This window comes from Physcomitrium patens, chromosome 17 (assembly GCF_059467195.1).
Source record: "Physcomitrium patens ecotype Gransden chromosome 17, ASM5946719v1, whole genome shotgun sequence".
NCBI lineage: Eukaryota > Viridiplantae > Streptophyta > Bryopsida > Funariales > Funariaceae > Physcomitrium > Physcomitrium patens.
The window spans coordinates 10,631,705-10,657,115 of record NC_143426.1 but is presented as its reverse complement, the minus strand read 5'-3'; the positions used below and the strand labels follow the sequence as shown (position 1 = coordinate 10,657,115).

Genomic DNA, 25,411 nt, shown 5'->3' with positions numbered 1-25,411 from the left:
GACACATGTCTAATTTGCAAGTTAAGTTTCCTAAGTGTATGCCATATATCTAACTTATATTACAAAAGATCAATATGTCAACACGTGGCCTCCTTGTTGGCCAAGTTTTCAACCTATCAATCACCTATAGACATGTATAAAGGCAAAGTAGCGTCTATAAAGCTTCTAGGAAGCTTTCTACAAGATATTATCATATTTATCTACTTTGACTTATTTCTACATATTCTTATTATCTAGATAATTATCAAGATAAATAGATATATCCGCGATATTATCCCCTTTTTAGGGATGAGTTCCACAAGGAGCGGTGATTACATATTGATGAAGTTCAAGATGCGCCAAACTATATTTGCCACATACTCTGATCTTTATTTCTTTTCAAGGTAGTTGATAGGTCCCTTCAACCATTGATAATATTCCATATCAAAGAAAGAAGACTACCTTGATATTTGATTATCATTAAGGCCTTCATAACTTCTTTCAAACAAAACATTAGTAATACCATGAAAAGGGGTTCTTACCTCCAAAAGTATCACTAAACACCAAGAATCCTTTCCAAGGTTGTAGTACAAAATGTGTTGTATCTTTCGAGGAAGAACATGTCGTTCTTGAGGATCTTTATCTCAATTTTATTATCTCAAAGATTGTGATTGTCACAATGTCTCATCTGGTAGCTCAACAAATAATAGCTCTTGAGTTGAATCTATTGGTTGTTGGTTCTTTATCTCCTAAGCACTAAAAAATTCAAAGAAACAATGACATAAGATAGAATGAAATCTCCATTAGGCTTGCTTTGCTTTATAGCAAAGAATTTTTTGACTCTTCATCTTAATTTTGATGGATAACTTTGATGAAAAACTTTAATTTTGGCTGATGCATTTGCTAGATTCCTAGATGGCTCCCATGTGCATTCATTAATGTCAAATCCATGCCAATGTATCACATATTCTAACCTATTTCAGTGTCTCTTTGAATTTAAGGCTTCTTCTACATCAAATTCTTCATTATTGTCTACTTCTATAGGAGGTGGTGGCATTTGTCTCTTTCCTTGTATATCCATTATCTTGTATGGCTCAAGTAAAGATCCATAGAATATATGATGGATTTTCATAGACTCCGGTAGGTATAATTCATAAGCAACCAGATTGATCTATTCATAAATGAAAAATGGTCTAAGTCTATAATAATCCAACTTGTTAAAAGAAAAAATAGTTTTAATATTATGACAAAGTAACCATACCTTATCTCCTATATGGAATTGACATTGTTCCTTACAATAGACATCTGTGTTGACTTTTTGTTGTTCTTGAGCTTCTTTTAATTGTGCCTTCATTGTTAGATGTAGCTCTGACAATCAATTTGCTACATCTTTTGCAACATGATTATCAACTTTTGAAAAGTCAAAAGTGTCAAATCATGAATGATAACCGTAATTGGAAAAAAAAGGTGTTTATTGAGTAGAAAAATGTACTAAATTATTATAAGCAAATTCTACCAATAACAAAAGAGTTGTCCAATCTTCTTATTGATAGTTGATGATATATCTTAAATACTGCTCTAAAACTTAATTTATCTATTTTGTTTGTCTATCAGTTTGAAGGTGGAAAGTAGAAGATAGTTTTATATTCACCTTCAATATCTTGAAAAGAATTCTCTAAAATCTTGATAAAAATTGTGTTCTTTTATCTGATATAATATCCCTTGGTAATCCATGATAGTAATAGATGTTGTCAAAAAAGAGTTTAGATTTTCTTTCATCTCTGATAGATTTTATACATGGTACAAAATGTGCCATCTTGATGAAACGATCTACAATCACAAATATGAAATCATATGAACTTGAAATTGGAAGATTCATGATAAAATTCATAGAGACAGAAGACCATAGTTGTTTTGGTATATGTAATGGTTGCAACAGTCCATAAGATTGATGACGAGGAGTTTTTGATCTTGAACAAATATCACATGTCTACACAATTCTTTAACAGCCTTCTATATTTGATGCCACAAAAAATCTCTGGATATAAGCTCCAAAGTCTTTTTATATCCAAAATATTGTGCTGCAGGAAAATTGTGATAAGCTTCAAGAGCACATAATTGTGGTTTTCCTTTTGAAACATATAAGTGTCCTTCAAAATAGATTAGGTTCTTTTTAAACTCAAACTTGAAATTATCTTGAGACTTAGAGGCTTTTTTTTTAATATCATAAACAAGAAGGTTTGAGGATATATTTTTTTGGATCTGCTTGAGAAAAGTCAAATCAATAATCAATGTTAATTTCATTGGTTGTAGATGAAATTATTCTAGCTTCACTAAAATTATCTTTTGTTGATCGAAAGCTACTTTTCCTTCTTTTGGTGTAAGATAAGAATATTTAGAAAGAGCATCAAAAAAACTTGTTTTTTTAGCCAATAAGTAATATTGAACTTGAATCTTGACAAAGACATGTTCTAACAAGCTTGGCAATAATTCAAAACACATGCTGACATGAAATACTCAAGATTCTTGTGATCTGTATATACGGTGATTGGACTTGAAGCGCCTTTTAAATAATGACACCATTCTTGAAAAGAATCCATGATTGCAAGAAGTTCCTTGTCATAGATCTCATAATTGATCTCGATTACTAAAAAAATTCTTGAATGAAAAGCTATTAGATGAAGTTTGTCATTTATTCCTATTTGTAACAAGACTACACCTAAAACAAAGTAAGATGTAATTATTTTTATAAAAAATACTTTGAAAAAGTCGATGCAATGCAAGATTGGTGCAGAAGCAAAAGCTTTCTTCAAAGCTTCAAATGTTGCTTCTACTTCTTTATTCTATTTAGGCTTGTCTTTATAAATTAAGTATGTAAGTGGCACTGCAACTTGAGAAAAGTTCTTGATAAAGATCTAATAGTAATTGGAAAATCTCAAAAAGTATTGTACATTTTTTATTATTTTTGGAATCTTCCAATCCATGATTATGTGAATTTTTTTAGGATCCATCATTAGACCATTGTTTGAAATGATATATCCTAAAAATTCAACTTTAGTAGTGTGGAATATATACTTTTTCATCTTGACGTACAATCTCCCATCTCTAAATTTTTGTAACACATGAAAAACATGAACTTCATATTCATCTGCATTCTTAGAGTAGATTAAAATATTGATCAAGTAGCAAACAACAAAATCATCTAAAAACTCACAAAAAATATTATTCATAAGATATTAAAAAGCAATTGGTACATTTATAAGTCCAAAAGGCATGACATTATATTCAAAATGTCCATACCTTGTTTGAAATGTAATCTTCCATTCATCTCCTTCTTTAATGCGGATCAGATTATATGCTCTTTGTAGATCTATTTTTGTATAGATCTTAGCTTGACTTAATTGATCAAGAAGTCAAGATATCAAAAGTAGAGGATATCTATTCTTGATGGTAATCTTATTGAGTCCTCGATAATCCACACACATTTGCAATGATCTATCTTTCTTCTTTACAAATTAGATAGGAGCTCTTACATGAGATTTTTAATGGCATATGAAATTCTTGACCAAGTTCTCATCAATGTACTTCTTGAGTTCAGCTAACTCATTTTGTGATAAATTATAGATTGGACCAAATGGCAGTTAAATTCTTTTTTTAAGATAGATTGAGCAATCATATAGATGATGCTTGGGGAAAATATCTCTATTCTTCTTCTCAAAAACATCTTCAAAATCTTGATATTGACTTGGAATTTCACTTGAAAACTTTCCATCATTTAAAATGGGTGTGGTATAAATAATAAAAGCTTTTATACCTACAAATATAAATTTGGCTGCATTAGATTCATGGCTTTCTACTGAATTAGAAAAATTCTTAATAATGTTTGAAATAAAGTCAACAATCTTTTCATAGGTTTATAAAAAATCTAATTCATCATTAGATTATATTTTTTTAGCCACAATAAATCTAAAATAATTGAGTTAGAGCGAGATCTAATTATATTAAAAATTACGCAATTATTATGACCATTTATTATTACATCTATAAGAAATATTTTATAAATAACATCTCCAAAAGATAACAGACGACCATCTATGACTTCTATGTGTACATATTTAGTTTTTTGTACTAATTGTATATTATGACTTTTATTAAATTCTTCATCTAAAAAAGAAGTTAAGGCTCCTGAATCTATTAAAGCAGAGGATTTTTGATTATTAGATCCTAAATACACATCTATTGTAAAACAAAGAGAGGATTCTGAGGAAAGAATAAGACCTTTATTAGGAATTACATAAGATTCCAACCGCATTGTCCCTATTGTAGCTAGACAAGTTCATTTTTTGATATGTTTTTATCTTTGATAGTAGTACTCTTCATTTTGTAGTTGCGTCATTTCTTTGAATAATATTGAGTAATGTGCTTAGCTTCTCCATGATATAAATATAGTCCTTTTTGACAACAATGAATCTTTTTTTGTTTGGTAGGAGATTTAAAATGTATTGCATTAATTTGCATGTTTTTTACTTTCAAATGATTAGATTGAAAAGTCGTTGGTGTCGTCATTAAATTATAATAATATTAAGGTTTCTTTGTGTGATTCTTAGATCGAAATTCTAAAAGCCAATTAGTACATTTCATAGTAAAGTCAATTGCTTGACTCAATATTTGAGGATCACGTAAATTGGGCATCAATTTTTCTACTTCATATTATAATTCATAAAAAAATTGGCTGATGAATGTTGCATCATTCCACTTGATATTTGTCACTAATTGTCAAAATTGTGAAGTGTATAATGTCATTGATCGATTGCCTTGTCATAAGATACAAATCTTGTTGGTTGCAATATGGATTGCATCATATTCTCCATACATAGATCAAAACTTTACTAAGAATGCTTCCAAATTATCCAATATTGAATCACGTCATTCAAGAAATGATGAAAACCTTGATAAAGCAAAACGTGAAAATAGTATTCCAATAAACTTGTCTTGTGATCCTTGAGTTGGATAACTTTGAGGTTGTAGTTTAATCACTAATTGTACCTAATTGATGACTCCTCAAAACTTAGATCTTGTACCATCAAACTTCTCAAGCAATCCAATTTTTGGTTCTTTGAAACTTGAACAATGTTCTATTGTAGGAACAGTAGTATGGCTTGGTGTAGATGTTGAAGCAACTCCAATCATCTCTATATCTTCATTACTTGATAATCTTGTTGCTCGTTATAGTAATAGATTGAATTGATGCATTGCAAGTATTAACTCTCTCATTTACTTTTGTATTTGAGCCATTACACTCTTCATTTCAGGAAGCTCTGCCATGTTAGTACAATAAAAAGAAAGATGTCTATTTTTATAAAATATAATACTAAAGAATCAAAAAAAAAAATCTAGAAACAATATCAGTTTAAAAGAGGGTAATCTCCAACTTCTAATACGCTTATGTCTTATCAAGAGAAAGGAGTAATCCACTCTTAATCAAGAAAGGAAAAAGCTCTGATATTGTATATGTACTCTTGTCAATTTTCAAGGACACAAACTAGAAGAAGATACATAAACTCATGGAATTTGTATCAAAAAGAAAGTGACAAAATAAAAGAAAGTATGTATATTCAAGGAAGAATTGAAATGGCTATTGCCAAACACTAGAAAACATAAGACTCTTGAAACTAGACTAAAAGCAAGAAAGGAGTTGACAAGTGTGAGGAAGGCCTCACTCTTACTTCTATATATACTACTTAACTAAGAACTATGTGGCAAAATGCTATAGGACCTCTAATATACGTCCAACTTGTAAGACACATGTCTAATTTGCAAGGTAAGTTTCCTAAGTATATGCCATATATCTAACTTATACTACAAAAGATCAATATGTCAACACGTGGCCTCCTTGTTGGCCAAGTTTTCAACCTATCAATCACCTATAGACATATTTAAAGGCAAAGCATTGTCTATGAAGCTTCTAGGAAGCTTTCTACAAGATATTATCTTATTTATCTACTTTGACTTACTTCTACATATTCTTATTATCTAGATAATTATCAGGGTAAATATGTATGTCCATGATACTAGAATGGAGTGAAGTTTATTTCAACTAAGAAGACAAAAGAATAAACTTGGCCTACTTCTTAGCAAATAAGAAGTTAAGTAGCTCTTAATTAATTATATACTACTTAAAATCATCTACTATACTCCATGATAAGTCGGTTTATAATGGAAGGTTTGGACTAGGTATTTACATTGTAAAAAGAAACCTACTACCTCATATAGTTTTTTTAAGCTTGTGAATAGTTCATATTGACAAGAAATACAATCAATTATCAGATTCTCTTATTGGTACAAACATACTTGATGCAAACAAATACTTGCAATGTAATAATTAATAGTCTATTTGACTATTTGTAAGAGGACTTAGGCCCTTGTGTAAGCCAAAATATATGCATCCTTGTATCTAGATTTTTGCATTAAATATGTATAAAACAAGTGAAACTTAGGTTGAACAAAACCCCTACTTAGCTCTTTTATAGTTGTGTAGATATACTCCAATAGAATCTAAGACAATTTTGGTGGCTAAGCGATATTTCTATCTTGAATTATTGTATTCAATTAGCTAAGCAATTTCTCAAAAAATAACACAATATACTAATTGTGGTAGAAAAGAAATAGCCTAATATCCTACCATATTCTTATAAATTGAAGTGGATTAATATTTGGAATGAATAGAGAGAATGCAAAGAAGTTGGTCTTATTTAGCTTATATGGCAATACAAGTCAGTAGTAGTTAATGCATGGAGACGTCAAGTAAGTGACATTAATGACTAATATTGTATTATTTGCCTTCAATGACAAGAAGAAACAATATTACTCAAATTTTAGAAATATGCATTGGTATCACGAGCTTGGCCGGCATATTAGCCTGTGTGAGCTGCTAAGTAGAAGAATTGGATGAGCGGTTGCTGATGAAGATAATATATGGGATTTGAGAGGAAGACCAAAGGGCACCATGTCAAGCGGTGCTATCCAACCCACAACAGACAAAGAAAAAAGAGGAAATATTATTCAAACCTTTAGCCTCACAAAGAAACATGGTATCTTTGCATACAAAGTACTGCAGCAATATAAAAAAGCTAGGAAGCTTTGACTACTATTGTAGAAGATCATTACATGGCATTTGTGAATTGAGTGCAATTATGCGGCGTTTAATGGTGGACATTGGCAAAAGCAAAAAATTCACATGATATGGCTCAATCTTGTTGATTATGGGAGGGCTTGCTAGGACATCAACACACTCTAAAATCAAGAAGTCCTTGGCAAGGACAACAATTTCACTAGAAAACTTCCAGCATCAATGGTATTCCAACAAGCTTGTTGCAACATGGGACACGGCACTTCCTAAGTGGAAACTAGTCAGCCCTAGATTAGAGTGTTAATGCGGTCTAGGTTGTACATGTATCTTGTCCTGGCTGGGATGTTTGTATTTATTTCCTTTCACGCAGTAAAAGAACCTCTTTATTTGTGTCAAAAAAAAAAAAAAAAAAAAAAAAAAAAAAACTGATGCTGCTATTTTTTGTTAATTTTAATGCTGGTGTTGATGTTGCTGCGACCACTTTCGGTGCGCCATTATGTAGTTTTTTACAGGGACGTTGAGGAGATGGATTCTGCCAGGAAGTTGAGCTTCCGACATTCACTTCACGTCTTGATGGGGATGGGTAGATCGTTCGAGCCATTGTTATGAATTGAAGTGAAGGGGGTTCCATGTTGCGGCGAGTTATGAATCGGCGATGAATTGGAAGGGCTTTGTGCGGTTCCTGAATGGACTCAGGTGATGCATCACATCGGTGGAATTACTGACCCCCTTTGTTTGTTTTTGTTTAATGGTGTTTCTGTTGATTTTATTTATTTTATATGCCCCCTTTTTTTTTTCTTTTTTTCGGCCATGAACGATTACTCCCATATTGCGACGTCGGAGGTTCATTGAAAGCCCTTCAGCTTCCGTGACGCCATGCTCAAAAGCCATCACCAGTCGCATACAATTCATGAAAGTGCTCCGGGGGTGCATTGAGGGCATGGAATCAAGTGAGAGAGCCCTTAACCCTCGACGGTTGGGTGGATTCCGCCACCTCCTCCTCCTCCTTGGCAGCACATCGGCGCAGCTCGCGTACTGCACTTACGGCAACCGGGAATGAAACTGGGAATTCAACGACATGTTGAGAATCGTCATCGATGCATGCAAGACGGAACAATGTGATTCAAATCGGGCTGAATGCCGTCCATCCCGATACAACTTCGATCTCTCACTACATTCGCCCTCTGCTTTCGCAAAGTCGACCCAATTCTCAGAAAAAGTGTCCATAATGTAACGAATCCAATGGAAGAACAAACTCGTTTTGGGTGGTGATCGTGATTGTGGGCTCAGATTTGCGTTCTGCTTCAGGGTCAGAAAATCGACCTATCCACGAATCCTCACCCGTTGAAGCTCGTGATGCTCGAATTTGGATGAAGGACATCCTATTCGCTCAAATGAATAATAGTTTTCCGGATGACTGTTTTGGATAGACTTCGGGGTTGGGTAGGAATGTGTGGGTTCAGTTGGTATAGTCCCCCCCCCATTTCAAATGAGTTCGATAAATAAATTAAAATATGCCTATGAAGATTTCTCATTTTAATTATTTTTTCAAAAAAATCAATAATCATCATCATATATAAATATGCATATTTCTTGTATCAAAAGAAAAATTCAAAACTTCTAGTAGTGATCAAAATTAATAAATAAATATACAAACTTCAATTTAGATAAATTTAGATTTGATTTCTTCTAGTATTTTTCATATATATATATATATATATATATTTGTATATATACATCATTTTTTTAAAAGAAAAATAATTGGGCAATGCCTGTTTCTTGATTTATTTCTTAGTTTTTCTTCAGAATCAAGACCGTTTAATATGTGCAGCAATAATTGCAGATTAAATCGATTAAATTTAGATGGTAAAATTCTCCAAATACAAATATTTTGATAACTAAACATCTTAAAACTTCAATAATAGATGAAATGAATTAAGCAACAATTCGTTATTATACACATCTGAGCTAAATCTAAAGTTGTTTCTACTCAATATTAGGTTTCATGCCATTGCATTTTTCATGGCTTTTGTGTAGAATTGTTAAAACATTTACTGTAAGTAGTTTCATCATAAATTATTTATTTACATAAATACAGTTATATATTTGTACTTATATATTTCTACATACATAATTATTTTTTTTCGAATGAATCTTGTAATTTTCAAAATGATTTATGATTTAATTTCAGATATTGAAACAGTGAATAAAAAGTCACGTTACATTAATTACAGAAGAAATCATGAAAAATACATACACAATTTCAATAAATGAGTTAAAATAGTAATTTTAAATATCATTTAGATGACACACAGAAAATAAGTAATGATTTAACAATTAAAAAAAATATGAAAAGCCTATTTGGGGTGATGCATGTGTGAAATCGAAGTTTAAAATGAAAACACTTGAAACATTTCCATGAATATTATTATTAATTTTATTTTATTTTTTTAAAAAAAAACGTAAATCATAAAGAAAGTCTATGAAGCTCTACTGACAAACACTCTTTGAAATTATTTCCATAAATACGTTTATTCTGATTTGAGTTCATATTTTAATCCTCAAATCAATTTCTTGTGTGATTTGACTGTACAAACAGAAAAGTTTTAAGCATTCACTTTCTTCTTGATTGACATTATATTTTTTAGAATATAATACTTAATTTTAAAGCAGTAAAAAGGTTTTTGGAATACTAAAAATTTGGATATTCAATATAATCTTTATATCTCTAAAATATGTGGATGTTTAATATTTTATTACTAAAAATATTTTTATTATTTTTCTTAGAAATTTATCATCGTCACTTGCTTTTTCAAGATTCTTGAATTTATTTAATTTTCAAAAAGAAAATTTAAATATATTTCAAATAACTCACTACGTAATGTTATTTGTTAGTGAAAATATAGAGTTCTATTTATTGGTAAATTCCAGCTTTTGAAAGCTAGAATAGCCTGTTGTTCTCCTAGTGAAATCATTTACATAATATTATTGTGATGGTGCAGTTGAAATTCTAAGTGTGACATTTGATCTCTTGGTATAATCATCAAACATCATTCAGTAAATATTGTTTAAAATTTTTAATATAAAAAAATCAATCATGTTTTAAATTGTAACTTCACGTATTTAAAAAATTATATATTAAATAGTGAATCCAGTTGTAAAAATAAATAAATAAAATAAAATAAAATAAAAAATGACCGCTACACAAGCACGAGCTTAATCTGAAAAAGCATTAAGCTAACTAGCATTACAAAGTTGGATTCATTTGGCAGACTAGACACATCACAACTCATAATTAAAAATACACAATTCATATCATAAACCTCCATAAATAAATCTATACCATGTAATATAGTCCTCACAAACAATTAATTTTACCCAGTCAAAAGTCAAGTTAAAGTTATACATACATAATGTGTTTGAAGCTTTTTGCATCCTCTAACATCATTTTCATCTCAACTCCAGTGCTCATTATGGAACGTATACCTCATGCAAGTTGAAACCCAAAAAACAAAAATGAAAAACAGACGCATGATACGAGAGTGGAAATCAATTACATATATATATGTCAACAAGTAGACATCAAATGGATGGAGCCAAATCCTTCACAGCCACACACAAACTGCAACTAGTTTTGGCTACAGACAAAGCACTTGCAAGTGTGTAGAATCACTCAAAATCCACCTCTGGCTGTTTTACTCCAGCATCCACCCAATGCACCTCTTCGGCAGCAATTCATCAAGCACACACACAACTGCCAAATTCCTCCGAAGCATGATGTGGACAATCCACACAAGCAATGCTCCTGGAGAGCACAAAACCATGGGTGCAGATCCGCTTTCTCATTTCACCACCCTCTCAGACAATTCCTCACTCAGGAGAGTGAATTATACTTAAGTGCTGATGTGGGGTAGATTATTCAATCTCGGTTTCGTCATCTGGTTTCCAGCTCTCACTGCACCATCAAAAAACTGGCAGTAATGCCGTGAATAAGAAGAATGTTGAAGGTCGAGGGTGGCGAGTCGCATGTAGCATGTCTAGAACGAGGCTGTGGGTACCGCTATTTTGGGGAAGGACAGTCAGTGGAGAGAGAGAGGGACAAGTGAACGGTAGAAGGGAGGGGGAAGCAAAGAGATCATAGCCATTGCAAGCATGACGCTGGGATGAGTTCTTCCCATGAAGAAGAGAAAGAGGCGATGGGGATTACAACGTCTACGCTGAGCGGTCATTGACTATGCGTGAGGGGAATATGTGGAACCCATCGTTGTCGATGATTTTGAGTTTCGACTTCCCCCAGGTACGCGATGGTAACCCCGGTGCTGACATGAGACTCAGCTAGAACCTCACAGGGTCACGTCCCACCCCCCAACGCTACCAAAGCCCCTTCAACCACCTTTGCTGTACAGATGTTTGTGGTTGCACATGCCATGTCCTCACATCTTTACTGCCTACATTACTACTTCCTGTCATCAGACTGTCTGTGCTCATCACCTGTGTCACTAGCCTCCAGGGTGTAGCCATCCAAGCCATATCCATTTCTCACTGGAATGGCTAAGGCATGCCGTAGCATCAACAGGGATATAAAATAATAATAATAATAATAATAATTAAAGAAAAGATTATTACTATTTCAAACAAACAAACGAACAAACAAATGTATGCCGCTGCTGTTCATCCTGTGCTAGACATTGAAGCAAGGGCAGCGTTGAGCAAAATACCTACTCGTCAATTTTGTTGAAAGCAAAGAGAGAATCGACGTGTAAAGCCCTGAAGTGTGAACAATTTAGAAATTGAGCAATGTGGATATACCGCAAGTTGTTTGGTAATCTAGCCTGGAAGACACGCAAAAAGGAGAGCGAACCGAAGGTTAATGGTGAAAGTAACTTGTGTGTGTGGGCATGTACTTCACGGGAAGGCAAGTAGGCGAAAATAACGTCATATACAAACCATGTTCGGGAACCATGGGAAATAGTGGCAATCTGAATCAATCCTAACCGAGCTGACGAAAGGGTTGAGCACACTTGTGATCAGTTGTATTGTCTGGCTTAAATAGCCAAGCCTAAAAGAATATCTCTAGAATTAAATTCTCTAAAAGCGATTTTGTCACGGAAGCTGAGAGACTCCAATTATCTGTAACACCTATACTGACCATTCTGGTCGATGCTGTATAATCTAACGCAGGAACACAAACTACACAATCCTGTAAGAGTACTAATATACAAGTTTCGGAAACTTGCGGGACTTGAGGCTGTCGAGAGCTAGCCACCGGAGTGTCCGCGAGTCTCCGAGATAAGTGAGCGGAGACTGCAAAGACTTCATTGCAGTAGGCTCGACCTGGACTGATAACACCGCCAAAGAGTCGGCGAGGAAGCAGCGACTGCGAAGAGCTCTTTCATCTCCCGAGAAAATCCAATTCTACTCCTTTTCTCGCTCTGGACTGGGGGAACTTAACCGTCTTCGCATGATCTGACATGATACCTGGAATCAGCTGTTGATTTCGATGGGCGATCACTAACTGGCTGTTAAACGAAATCCGGTATCAGAGAAGACTGATTCTGAGTGTCTTGAAGCAAAAGATGTGGAACTCAAGCGGTGCACCAGCTCCAAGTAGGACTGTCGAGGGTCATCCGTTGCTTCTTGGGCAAAGAGGGGTAAATGATAGAGGGAAGCTCAAGGAGCACGTCAGCGTTCCCGCATTTTGGGCAGCTGGGGTGCGACTTGGAGAGCATCACGTACATGAGGCAGCTCTTGCATCCAACCGTTACCATCACTTCTCCATTCTCGGGGACTTGGTGCTTTCGGGATGAAGCCTGCTGGCTCGTGACGTTTGAGTCGCCGCAAGTGCGCGGTTGTTGCACCTCTTCGTCATCACCTGAAATCAACACCATGAATCGATGGACTTATTTTAGAATCATTTCAAGTGTCGCCAATTGCGCAAACCAATGGTCAAACCCATCTAATTACTAACGCGAGGGGGAATCCGGTCTGTGAGGAGAAAGTACCTTGATAGCTCATGGCGGAGGGCGATGTGAATCCCTCTGAGGAGCACTGCGAAGTAGATTGCGACGAAGACTTGGAACTTGTGGAGTACGGTGGTCCGAATGAATTGGACTCTCGAGAGGTCGAGGCCTGTGAAGACAAGAGTGACAGTGCCGTGGACAGAGTGTCTGAGAGCTTGTGTCCGGAGCTGCAAGCTGGCCTCTTCTTTGGCAGCTGCGCAGCACTCAACCACTGCGACCTCTCGAGCGCGCTGCGCACCTTCTCCACGGTGCACACGCTATCCTCTTGGTTGGAAGGTGTGGGCCTGGAAGTGGTCCCCGGCAGATTGAGCGTCAATTCCAAAGACTGGTCATTTACTTCGTCCATGCTCAGTGAAGTAGTCTCGCGATCTGATGAATCACCCTGACTCGTTATCTGCGCCGTAGAGAGCCCCCAGGAGAGCCTCGCCGGCTGTCCGCTTAGGTCGGTTTTCGCAATCCCCTTGAACCTCTTTCCAAAGCCTTCGCCAGCATTGCTAGATAATTTCGCGTCGGTGATGTCGTCGGGCAAGAGAGAGATAGACAACAGTCCGATGCGCTGCACGGGAGGTGGAACCGCCTGGCGTGGGTCTCTGTAGGTCAGCGTCGATGAATTCCAATCCCTGAAGTAGATGAGACCAGACTGCAATGAATCCACACCGACCAAAAAACAATCAGAAAACTTGCGCACACCTCATAATTCACTCACACTCGATCCCCCGCTACTGTGCCATTCGGATACTAGAAAATTAGTCCACCGTTCAAGCTCGCACAACAATCCACTCATCTATTCCAGGAGAAAAGTAAAAGAAGAGGAAAAACTTCTACACTTCCACCTACACACAATCGCCCGAAAAATATTCCAAGAACTAGTAATAAGATCCTTCGTGTGCACCTTCAAGTCAAGGCATTTTTCCCAACCACTGGGGAGCTGCGGCTCCGGCTGGAGCTCCCCGCAGACATAATTGTCCCGCTTCTGTTCCATCAAGGGCACCTCCTGAGCTCTTTCACGCACCATGATACCCATGTCACTCAATGCAACAAACCACCAATTCTTCCCAACAATCTCTCAATCCTTCTTCTAGTTTCCAAATCAGCTTTTCTTCCCCCACCTCTCTCGCTCTCTCTCCCCCACGACCTCACCCTTCAGAGCTGCTATTGAGCGCTAGCACCACAACGCACTGCGACTAGACCGCGACCTCTTTCGGTACAACACCAACACTACATCCCATATGCTTCAACTTCATCAACACGCCCCCGATTGCCTCCCTTTGAAGTGATTGGCCCTTCGCTTGATCCTGTCGCAGTGACAATCAGGCCGCCATGCGCTCTTTTAAGGTCCACCCAATCTACTAGTCCCGCAGATCAGGTCCCTGCCTTCGGCGCCGGATCTACGGAGCTGTTGCAACGTGAAGGACAAGAGGTCTGATTCCTGTGAAGGGTGGGTGGGTGGATGGAGGAGCAGGGCGTCGCGGGCGATGTCAAGAATGGAGTCGCAGTCAACAGGTGATGTCGTCCTTTATGCAACCATTTCTTTTTGCCTCTCGCTCTCCCTCCTTCCCTCATTCCCTCGCTAGTGTAGGATGCTACTCTACTGTAGAGCGGCACCTACAGTTGAGGGTCTACAGTTATTCAGGGTAGTGTAGACACTAGACTGACTAGGGGTCTTCCAAGGTCACCACCTAACGTACACGAGTACGGCTCCTGCTTCGTCGTGGTTTCGACAGACGGCGTGGTAAGCATTGTCTTTTTACTGATTCACGGCGGCAGTCATTTGCATCGCTGCACTTCCCATACCTCATGACCACCCTCTGCGATGATTCCACCCACTCCGGACAGAATCTGGGCTACGAGGTGAGCAGCCGCAGCTTGCTGGAAAGGGGAAGCTGCCGGAATAAAGCCAGGATCTCTATCGAAGATCCATGCTAAATGCGCCGTAAATACTTGTTTTGCCTTGTCTTGCCTTGCCTTTTCCAATCGTGGTGAAAGCCTTGTGTTTGTTGATGGACCGAGTGCAACAGAAACCATAAAAACAATCGTAAGGGAAGGAAAGGCAAGACTGTCTGTCTGACTGACTCCGCAAGCTCGAAGTAGATCAAAGCAAAAGAAAGCGCGACACCCAACGAGGTATCCTCTGTGTCTTTTCTCAAAGGATTTGGCTTCGTGTTGCCAATTGTTTTGTGCGGATGCCGTTTCTCATGAGATTAAGTTGAAGGTGTGTTGTTTATGAATATTTTTGTTCTTTCTTTTCTTTTTTCTGTTGGTGTATGCTTTATAACTTTACTTGAGTTGGAGTGTTGTTCCAGAATTAAGAGTATGATGTATGGAGTAAAGTAGGTGCTGTGATGTGTTTAGTACTTTTGATTTTGAGTGAATCCTGAAGTTGCATTTTCACCCAAACGTGATTACCAAATATGCATGTGTGAAAGAAGTATGAATATTGCATCATGAAAATATCAACATTTTAAAAAGAGTTATTCATGTATTTATTCATTCATATAAAAGCATTGTATGAGTGTCTTATGGTGATTATCTATAAAATATTATAAATGAGATATTATGTTATTGTTTCAAAGAAAGTTCTTCTTGTACTTATAAGATTTATCTTTCACCCTGACATAAGTTGTCTCATTGAAATCCAACCAATTACATGTGTGCTGATTCATTTTATGCAACTATGTGCCAATTCAAATATTCCTTAAAAGCCAAGCTGGAACCACTCCAAAACAATGAGTGGTTGGACCAATGACTTTACAAAATACCATCAGAATTGTTATCACAATTGGATCATATACCAATTTGCTTGAGGTAAACATGTTTGTAGAGAGTAGTCATTGTTGATCCAATTAAGTGCCAAGTAAAACGTAATACTCTTTTTAAGAGATACAGAGCACTTTCTCCCGAAAGAATGTTAGTAATTTTTCTTTATTTTAGTCTCACTGACATCTTTTTGATAAAAGAATGATTTGTGAACCTCATGTGTCTCATTGGAAATTCATGAATGCTTTAAGAAGTGACTCACTGCTTTGTAATCAACACGTGCAAATCTACCCTGGGATTTTACAATGGTCTAAAATACAACTTGGATTTCATTTGGTTCCAAACAACTTATGTTCAACTGAATATACTTTTATTTAAACGTTTTGGGCTTTTAAACTTTGATGCATAATTGAATTACAACAAATACATCTTTTAAACTTTTCTTTTCTTTATATTCTTTTTTTTTTGGGAAAATTGAATGCGAAAAAACATTTCTAATGTTCTATTTCCAAAAATGTATATCTCATTTGTATGTAAGAATGCAGCTAAATAATGAATTTCAAGGTATCGGAATTCAGTAACAAAATGACCAATGTCTAACTTCTTCACAAGAACAAATGGCACCTATAGTTGTCTTCCACAAAACTTTCATAATTAAGAATTCAAAGACAGAATATAATAGTACTCTCTTCACTGTTGTTATTTTCCTTTTACTTATATTATTTTCTATACTGTTGTTTTCGTATCAATTCATTCCATGATTCTCAGCAAAGGGGCTGAAGAATGCTGCTGAGAGTCATGGAATGAAATGAATGGGACATTCAAATAATAATAAAAACATATAATAAAATAAATTTGGGGCTGCCAATCATTTCCTTCCATTCCCCCGAGTTGCCACCAGCCAATGGAATTCTGGAAATTCCCTCTGCTAACCCTAATTATCCAGTTTCAGGGATCTAAAAACTTTTTGTGTTGCGAAGGCAGAGCCCACAAATTAGATTAGGTCCTTACAGCCTTCACGTGTCTGAAACTGTATAGGAACAAAACCAATGTCAAAAAAGACAGTGAATAAAATTGTTGTATGTAAAAAACTGTATTTCATCAAACATACATTACTGATGTTGACATATGACTATACATGAAAAATAAAACTGAAGCTACTGAAATAAACAAAATAAAATAAATTTACTTGTATTGAATAGGTGGAGCAACATGCAGTCCAAGATAATCTTTGTTTGTTTGATGTTAACATTTTTCATATTGTAAAAATAGTCTTGTACCATTTTTGAAGAATTCTGACTTAAAATTAAATATTACACCCACTCTTGAAATTGCGATGATGATATGTTGGTAAATATTACAAATAAATTCAACACAAGTTTTTATGAATATGGTTACTTGTTTGAAAATAAAATTACATTTATTCGCATACACTCACGTTGGATACCATTATGGTACCCATCACAGTATCAATTTCGGGTTCTTTACCTTTAATTTTGTAAACATTGTCCAATCCTCTTGTTTCACAAAAATTAGAAAAAATATTGTAACATCTCTTGTAACTTAACTCTATCAATCCAATAGGGTTTCAGCTCCATCACAACATTTCGCACAACGCTCAAAGAACAGAACAAAATGAACAAACTTACGCAAACACAATTCGGTGGCACCAACAACAACATGGGTAAAGAAAAAGGTGGTAAAAACTCTTAATTCAACCCCTAACTGTAATCCTAACCCTAACCTACTTCGTAGGCTTTAGGAGTGTAGGATTAAATGAGGGGAATCGAGAGCAGCACGCAGTTGTCGTGGCTTGTTCTCGTCGTCGTCTTCGTCGTCGTGCTCGTCGGCGTCTATTTTGGGATAAAGAATTTCGACGAGAAGGAGTGGCCAAGTGGGAGATGAGCAGTGGGGCCTCCGACCATGAATTCTCGTCGAAGCAAACCCAACTGGAGCTCCATTGCAGATTGAAGCACCCCAAGTGAGCAAAAGAGAGAGAGCACAGCAGCAGCGTTGCTGTAGTGCGATTCAAACAAGGCTGGAAGCACAGAGCGCGCGCAACCGGTTTATAGTGATTGCATTACCCACAAGACTCACAGTAGCTTTCACAACAGCAGGAGTCGCCGAGCAGCCCAGAAAAGAGGTCAACCATTCCGTAAATCTCCAGACGGTAAATAGTTCGGGGGTCGGAATGTATTCTGAGGTACCTGCCAGAGAAGCCTTGGCAATCATACACCCCTCTAGCTTGCCCTCCGCCAAATATGAAGCACGTCAAGCTTGCCCCCACGTAGTGATTCAATTAAGTGCGCATGCTAAAAATCCTTGGCACGAATCCTCTCTAGCCTGGCGGGTTCACAAATAGTGGGAGCGGCCATTGGCAGCGGGGAATCGTAGGAATGTTGTGTTGGGGGAATATAGCGGGCTTTGAAGAGATCTGGCTATAGACAGAGGCTATCTCCGATATGGACGGCGTGTGGCAGCGAGGCTGTTGGTTAACCTTGGCAGGCGCGGCACTGAGCTCGGCAACTAGTTTCCCGTCAGCCAACCGAGTAGGGGTTCTAGAGCACTCACTGCCCTGAGCGCTTAGTTTAGCAATAACCTGCGGAGATGTCGTCAGGAGCTCGTCCGCAGTGGCGGGCACGTTGGCCAGGGATCGCTGGTACAAACCGGAGCAGATGGGATCCCAGAACGCATCTACCCAGCCTGGACATCGCAAACCAACGGATTGCGTCGCGAATTGAGAGGATCATCATGCGTGGAGGCGATGAGGAACGCATCATCTGTCACTGATTGCGGCCTTCGTGCGGGTTGTCTGCTGCCTGACACGCATAGGGCCCTCCCTTCGCCATCTATATCATGGCAGTTGTGGTATCGAGCTATATTTAGGACCGGGGATCGATTATTCCACGGTTTGAAGGAGATATACTGCCTCGCCTCCGTCGCGACTCGTCACAAACTGCAACTTCCCATCAGTTTGAATTGCTTCCACCTGTGCATCTTGCCAGCGAGAAAAAGCATTCGGAGGTGACAAAGCGAAGCTTGTGCACCATGACGAGAGCCCACCTCATGACTCTATCAGGTGATCCGCTAGTAGATGCAACGACTGTGGGCGACTGTTATCATTCCCGTGGATGTTGGAACTGTACACATGAGAGAGGGCGCTGTGAAGCAGGCAATCGACAATATGATGCTGATGATTTCCACTGTCTGGATCAAGCACGCGTGCATTCGACGTGAGGAATTGGCCACGGATGGATGGGATCCCAGTTCATCACCGGGGCCAGCCCACGCCCTCCCTTGCAAGTTTCTCTGCCTTGTGTCTTGCTTCTCTGTGTGTGTTTTTGTGTGTGTGTGTGTGTTTTTTTTTTAAAGGTTGAACTGAGGAGCTGTTGCTGTGCTGTGGACTCATCCCGTGGCCTTACTTGCTTCTATTTGTTCCCTTCATTCCAATAATTCTTGGAACTCGTCCATTTTTTGAGATTCTACATCAACAGTATGTTGTTTCCAATTTCGTGTAATTTCAATTTCATGTCAATTATGTAATTATAACAGGAAAGTCCAACCAAAATAGATACAGTTATAATAAGAATAAAATAAAATAAAAAAATATTAAATTTAAACATCTCAATCAATTTTAATAAGATTTTAGATATTATTTTACTTTGAGAACTTTTTTTTATCTAAACGTGTTTGCATTTTTACTACATAATTCTAGGGAGGGAAAACGATAGAAGAATAAGAAGAGATTATCCTAGTTTGCTGTTTTTAAAATGTGGTAGAAGCATTTTAGCATGATGTATTCAATCTTAAGTATTTATGATACATAAACGATATAAATAATGTAAATAGATTTTAATTAGAAGATTTTGATTGATTGATGCAGTCAGGAAAAAGAAAGCAAACAGGAAGTTATTGGTGGAACAATTCAGCACAAATTGAAACTTAATTTACAGCACCGAACACCACAAAACCAAACAAAAAACAAAAATATCTATATCTATATGTATATATATCATACAGGTATGCAACAATTAATTGAATTTGTCCTCTATTTATTTGGAACATTGTGGACTGCTAAATAGGGTGAGACAAGCTTAATTTGACAGTGACAGTAAAAATCTCCAACATTGTGCTCTGTAGATGTATCAACTTTATTTGATGAATTTAAAAAATAAAGAAATTTGAAAAAAAAAATCTTGTGTTGATTAATTTTCCAAGATAAGCCCAAATTTTCAACAAATGACAATATTGTTTTACTTTCTTACATTTTTTGAAGTTTCACTTTACCAATGCCATAAATCACATAATCATACAGGACACTAACAAACACTGTGTTTCTACACATAGATGGATTACAAACATACACCCAAGACATATCTGACATAGTTTTCCCAGCCACTGTTGCTTCATAATTGACAAGCTAATATTTGGCCCTTTCCTCTTGGATTAGTCAAGAGCAGGTGAGACTTTTCCAAGGATTTGATTTTGAATTCCACAGTTGTTTGAGACATGCAGTCAAGCAAACTAATCATGGCTTTTTTTAATTAAATAAAATCAAGCAAACTTGGTATTTGTTTGGTAATGTGTACATATGAATCATTCATGGAAGAACCCAACAGGACTATCTCAGTCTTCATACTCTTTAATGGAACAATGATTCATGGTACACTTGCCCAAGTCAAACCTTTTCAGTTGAGAGAGGTTGATGTGTTGAAACTGAAGCTCAACCCCCCCTTCAAGAGCCCCATTTATTAGAAGAATAATTTAGATTTGTTTCAGAAACAGCAGCATATGTTATTGTACATTTATCTAGATGTACTAAAGGAATAGTTTGTGTAATATTTTTGGTTGCAGGATGCAAACATTCATTAAAAATTCTTGTTTGAGATATGAGAGTAACAATTGTTATATTTGAAGCTGAATATAGTTTTGTTGCACTGTTCTTCTAAATGGCAAATCAGTCCTGCAAAATTTCAAATTTCACATCTATCAGATTTATATAAAATAAAATAAAATAAAATAAATAGTTATATGCCATGTAGACATGATAAAATAACCAATTTCCACACAAAGAAGATGCACATCAACACATTGATTGTTATTTCATTTGATTCTTGATTTTATGATTATAATTTGAATCTTCTAAATTTCCAATTTAAAACACTCAAAGAACCAATTCATACCTTTTCTAGTCACTGTAGTGCAATTCCTTTGGGACATTGAAAACTTGAGATACAATTTAAGGTTGAAAAAATACAAATATCATTGACTGCTTGGAGGTTGGATCTGAAAATTTCGAATATTGAGAGAGACTCTTACTGTTTCCCTCTTCAAGAAGTTTAATGCCTTTAGTAAGATTATTACTAAAAATAGTAATAATAATAATAATAATAATAATAATAGCCCTGAGTGCAGCCCACACTATCCATGTTCAAAAAACAAGAAAGAAGGAAAAAAGATGCTAATCTACCCACAAGTACTTTGTAGCACATCCATAATTTACTGTATCATTATTCTCAACTTATTTTCTCATGAGGTTGTCATTTCTCTCTGTGGCACTGCCCCAGTGAACCTCATGACCCTTTGTTTTATTCTAGCCTGAGCAAGAGGAGGTGCATGTTGGCAGCAGTTCAATAGGATTGTAGAGTATGCATATATATATATATATATATATATGCATGTTTGAATGCATTTATTTACTCTCTCCTTTTCTAGGTACCAATTCAATTCAACCATGTGGGCTTCCCTTTCGGGTGGCATAATGGGCAGTATCTCTCCAGCCCCCTTCTATGTTATGCAGATGAATACAAGCAAACAGACAGACACACAGACAGACAGACAGACAGACTGCACCCACACCCTTGTACATTTTGCTGCGGCGTTATCCACCAGAAACACCATCCCCTGGTTTAGTTTCTCTGTGTTTATATGTAGGTTGGGTATGTTGAATATGTGAGTGTGGCTGGCTGGCAACAACTTCTCAATGCTATCTCATAAGGCAAAGGCCCCACACCCCCCATCTTCAAACTCAACTTCTTTCCTCCTCAGCCTTTGTGCACCCAATACACCAAAACTTGCTTTTTAAGCAAAAGAGTTCATACTTCCCAAGAAATGGGCCCACTTTCCCTTGTTCCAAAGCCTAGCATTAAACCCCCTTCTTCTTTCATGTGTAATTTGCTTCAGAATCTGGGCCCATGCTTTCCACTTGAGACTCCCTCATTCTCTGATTGCTCAATCCCATAACTTTCCTGCACTAACACACTCACACACATACTACCCCTTTCTTCCTTCTTCTTCTTTGACATGTTGCAGTGGAGCATAATTTGCTTGGTTTCCTCAATCAGTCAACTTGCTATGAGACAACCATTCCTTCCTGAGGCTCTTGAATTCTGTACATTCCTTCTCTGATTCTTCATGGAACAAGGAACAATTTGTCATTGTTTTCCATATCCTGAATCAATCTTTGACCTTCACCTCGTGTAATGTGCACAACTGAGTTAGCACATATTTTTCAAATGTGGTTTTTTTTAAGGGCATCAGCTATCTTTTTCCTTTGGAGTTAGGTGCCATGTCAGCACCTGTAAATTTGAGAGGAGAAAAATAAAAGGGTGACATGCAAGCTATGTGCCTTTTCTAGCTCTTGAAACTTGTTCTTTGTATAATATGGACCCAGTCTGTATGACTTAGTCTGCATGTTTTCCATTGTATTCCTCAAAAGCTTTCATAGCTCCCCCCCTAATCCACAGGCTCTTGAAAAGCAAAAGGTAAGCCATGAGGCAGAATGCTATGACTAGGGCAAAAAACCAGCAAAATTGGGGAGGATGGTTTCACACTTGGAGACCTCCTCCCACACAGGCTCCATAGAAAAAAAGGATATCAAGCAAAAACCAAGACTCTCAGCAAATAGGCCACACATTGACTGCAGACAAAAAAACATGTATTTTTTTTTTTATTTCTTTTTGTTTATTTGTCTCCTTGATGAACTTGACTGATCTATTGTGTAGCCTTGACGGAGTCCACAAATTCTATCAACACCCCAATAGTTCTCCCCTCTTTACTTGCCTCTCTCTCATCTTTTGTTTTTTTTAATGTTCCATGACTTTTTCCATATCATTAGACATGTGGCAGAGTTTGTTTTGGGAGCAGGGATGACCTTGAATTCCCTTCCTCCTCTTGTTTGACCCCTCAAAGGCAATATCAATGAGTTGGCACATTGAAAGCAAAGGTCACGGGGATGGTGGGGACACTTGACTTGGGCATATAAGTGTGGCCACACCAGCAGCATTGGGTGCCCATTTGGGTCCTGATTGAAGTCAACAAGCAACAAGTCTTCATACATGATTGCCTTCTCTACAATGCACCTTCATGAGTTTTGTTTAAGACAAGCAGTCTTTCCAACAAGATAAATAAATAAATAAATAAATAAACCCACATGGCTGAGAGCTTACAGTAGGGCCTCTGACCAGTCCATTGCTCTTTGGGCTAAATGAAGATGAATAAATGAATAAATAATATGTTTGGTCCCACTCTGAGCCTTTTCCTACCCATAGTTTTTGAAGATGATTTGGTCATTTGGATCATGTTCATTCAGGCTTATCTTTTTTTCTTTTTTCATTTTTATGTGTGTGTGAGTGGAAAGATAAGTTCTTTGTAAATCATCTGTCTGCAATAATCTGAAGGTTGGGGACAAAATACAAAAATGGAACAAAGGTATATATTGACAGCTACGGCTATATTGAAAGATAGCTACTACAATTGAAATGAAACCCATTTCTCCACTCTATGGGCAGAAAGCTAGTCACAAGGTCACACATACATAACACACTAGAATTGACCTATGATTGCAGTATCAATCATATATGGATGACTTTGAATGAGGAACATGACTGGAAGAACCCTCAACAATAACAACACTGCATGTCATATCATTGAAAAGTCCCAGTCCCTCCCACTGATCACTGATCACATATGTCTGTTGTGGAAAACTTTATGCTAGTCTTTCCATGTAAATATTAATAATATTGGAATATATATATACATTTGAAAGCAGAGAAAGAAGGTGGGCAAAAGAGGTCCAGCACACTGGCACAAATATGCATACAATATATTTTTCAAAAAACAAAAGTGAGATATGGTTTAATTGGGGCCTTGAATTGTGTAAGTTTGACCCCACACACACACATACATATACATATATACTTGTTATTTTCAAACATATATACTTCCTCTCATGCCATAAACAGAACTTGCAAAATGAAAGGCTAATACCTCCTCATAGAGAATGTTAACATGTCACTTTGTTGGGTGCTTGCTGTTAGGAAACAAACTCTCTCAGAGTTACCTTTCATCTGGAACTGCTCCTCAAATTTGGCCTGAGGCTGGATTCCAATTCTGTCATTCCATGGCAGTTGGGAGGAAGTTTTTCCATGGGATGGGGGGGTGGTAACCACAGCCCTACAACTTGTCCAAACAATGCCCTAAAAATAAAGAACGCTGCCTAATGGGTTGTGTCTTAGTTTGGCAGACTGCAATTAACTATCACGCCCCCACTATTGTTCTCCCACATTCGTTTCCTTATTCAATAACCCATTAGGCAGCACCCCAGTAAGTCCCATTAAGCAATACCCCAGTAAATGAAGCAAAAAACTAAATTACACATATGCTTTGGTCTTAATTAAAATCTCTCCAGACAATGATGAAGTAGTCTGTTTGTAAACTCAATTCCTAAGAAGAAATTCCTAATCAGTTGCTTGTAATTTTGTCCAGTTTTGGGTTTTACCGATTCATGAATTTGACAAAAATTTGTTCAGAAAATCATCAAAGATTTACAGGCCACTCCGACCTCCACACAGTAAGAAAAACAACCAAAAATAAACTGTAAGTTACTTATGATAATGCACGATTTGAGGGCAAGTACTATACTGTTAAAAAGGTAGGATGAGACAGGAAAGAAAAAAAGATGTTCCCCAATGCAATGCAATGATAAGTGGGAGCTGAACTTACTTATCCTTTCTGACACCCAATCGTGCAGACTCCGATCTGCCAACAGGATGATCACTCAGGGGTGGAGAAGGGGAAGAGGAAGGGGAATGGAAGAAACGCCCTTTCTGTGGACGGTCATTATATATATATATATATATATCTCTCTCTCTCTCTCTCTCTCTCTATATATATATATATCTACAGAGTTTTTAAAATGGGAAGCTCGTTTTACCAGAATCATAGGGGAACCTGATGTCAGAGACTTGGAAATCAAAAAACTTATTACCATTGCACCTCTCTAACGTTTTTTTTTTTTTTAGCTTGCTCGCATGCAATTTACGATAAGTTCAAAATTTATTCAACTTAAAAGTAAAACATAAAAAGTCCTCTAGAATGGTCCCGAACTGCCAGTACAGCCACCGTTCCAGGGACAGAGAGACTCTTTTAGTCCACGTGCTTTACGGGTGATTTTGCTAAGAAAAGGACTCCCCCCCCCACCTCCCCTGGTCTAGCCCGGCCCGGCCCGGCCCGGGCGCTCTTCATG

At 37.0% G+C, this 25,411-nt stretch overlaps 1 protein-coding gene and 3 long non-coding RNA genes across 10 annotated transcripts; 2 read left to right on the top strand and 2 right to left on the bottom strand.

Moving 5' to 3' along the window:
* Positions 1–6,522: 6,522 nt before the first annotated feature.
* Positions 6,523–8,648, top strand: LOC141046452 (uncharacterized). Its single transcript, XR_012219451.2, has 2 exons — positions 6,523–7,333; positions 7,611–8,648. It is a non-coding gene; the product is annotated as an uncharacterized LOC141046452 (long non-coding RNA).
* Positions 8,649–12,028: 3,380 nt separating this feature from the next.
* LOC112294049 (uncharacterized) lies at positions 12,029–14,602 on the bottom strand. Its single transcript, XM_024544159.3, has 3 exons — positions 14,021–14,602; positions 13,111–13,768; positions 12,029–12,980 (listed from the first exon to the last, which is right to left on the bottom strand). The coding sequence occupies exons 1-3, from the start codon at positions 14,150–14,152 to the stop codon at positions 12,694–12,696; spliced, it is 1,077 nt and encodes a 358-aa protein (XP_024399927.1). The 5' UTR covers positions 14,153–14,602; the 3' UTR covers positions 12,029–12,693.
* Positions 14,603–17,405: 2,803 nt separating this feature from the next.
* On the top strand, positions 17,406–20,765 carry LOC149987550 (uncharacterized). The gene is made up of 4 exons (XR_016497951.1): positions 17,406–19,378; positions 19,769–19,905; positions 20,233–20,345; positions 20,740–20,765. It is a non-coding gene; the product is annotated as an uncharacterized LOC149987550 (long non-coding RNA).
* LOC141046404 (uncharacterized) lies at positions 20,214–25,334 on the bottom strand. 7 transcript variants are annotated; one of them, XR_016497955.1, is made up of 5 exons: positions 25,100–25,334; positions 24,889–24,924; positions 23,334–24,727; positions 21,069–23,188; positions 20,214–20,848 (listed from the first exon to the last, which is right to left on the bottom strand). It is a non-coding gene; the product is annotated as an uncharacterized LOC141046404 (long non-coding RNA). The 7 variants fall into 7 exon arrangements; XR_016497954.1 differs by lacking the exon at positions 25,100–25,334 and having other exon boundaries at positions 21,069–21,290; positions 21,753–23,188; positions 24,889–25,063; XR_016497957.1 differs by lacking the exon at positions 25,100–25,334 and having other exon boundaries at positions 23,334–23,558; positions 24,154–24,727; positions 24,889–25,063.
* Positions 25,335–25,411: the final 77 nt, after the last annotated feature.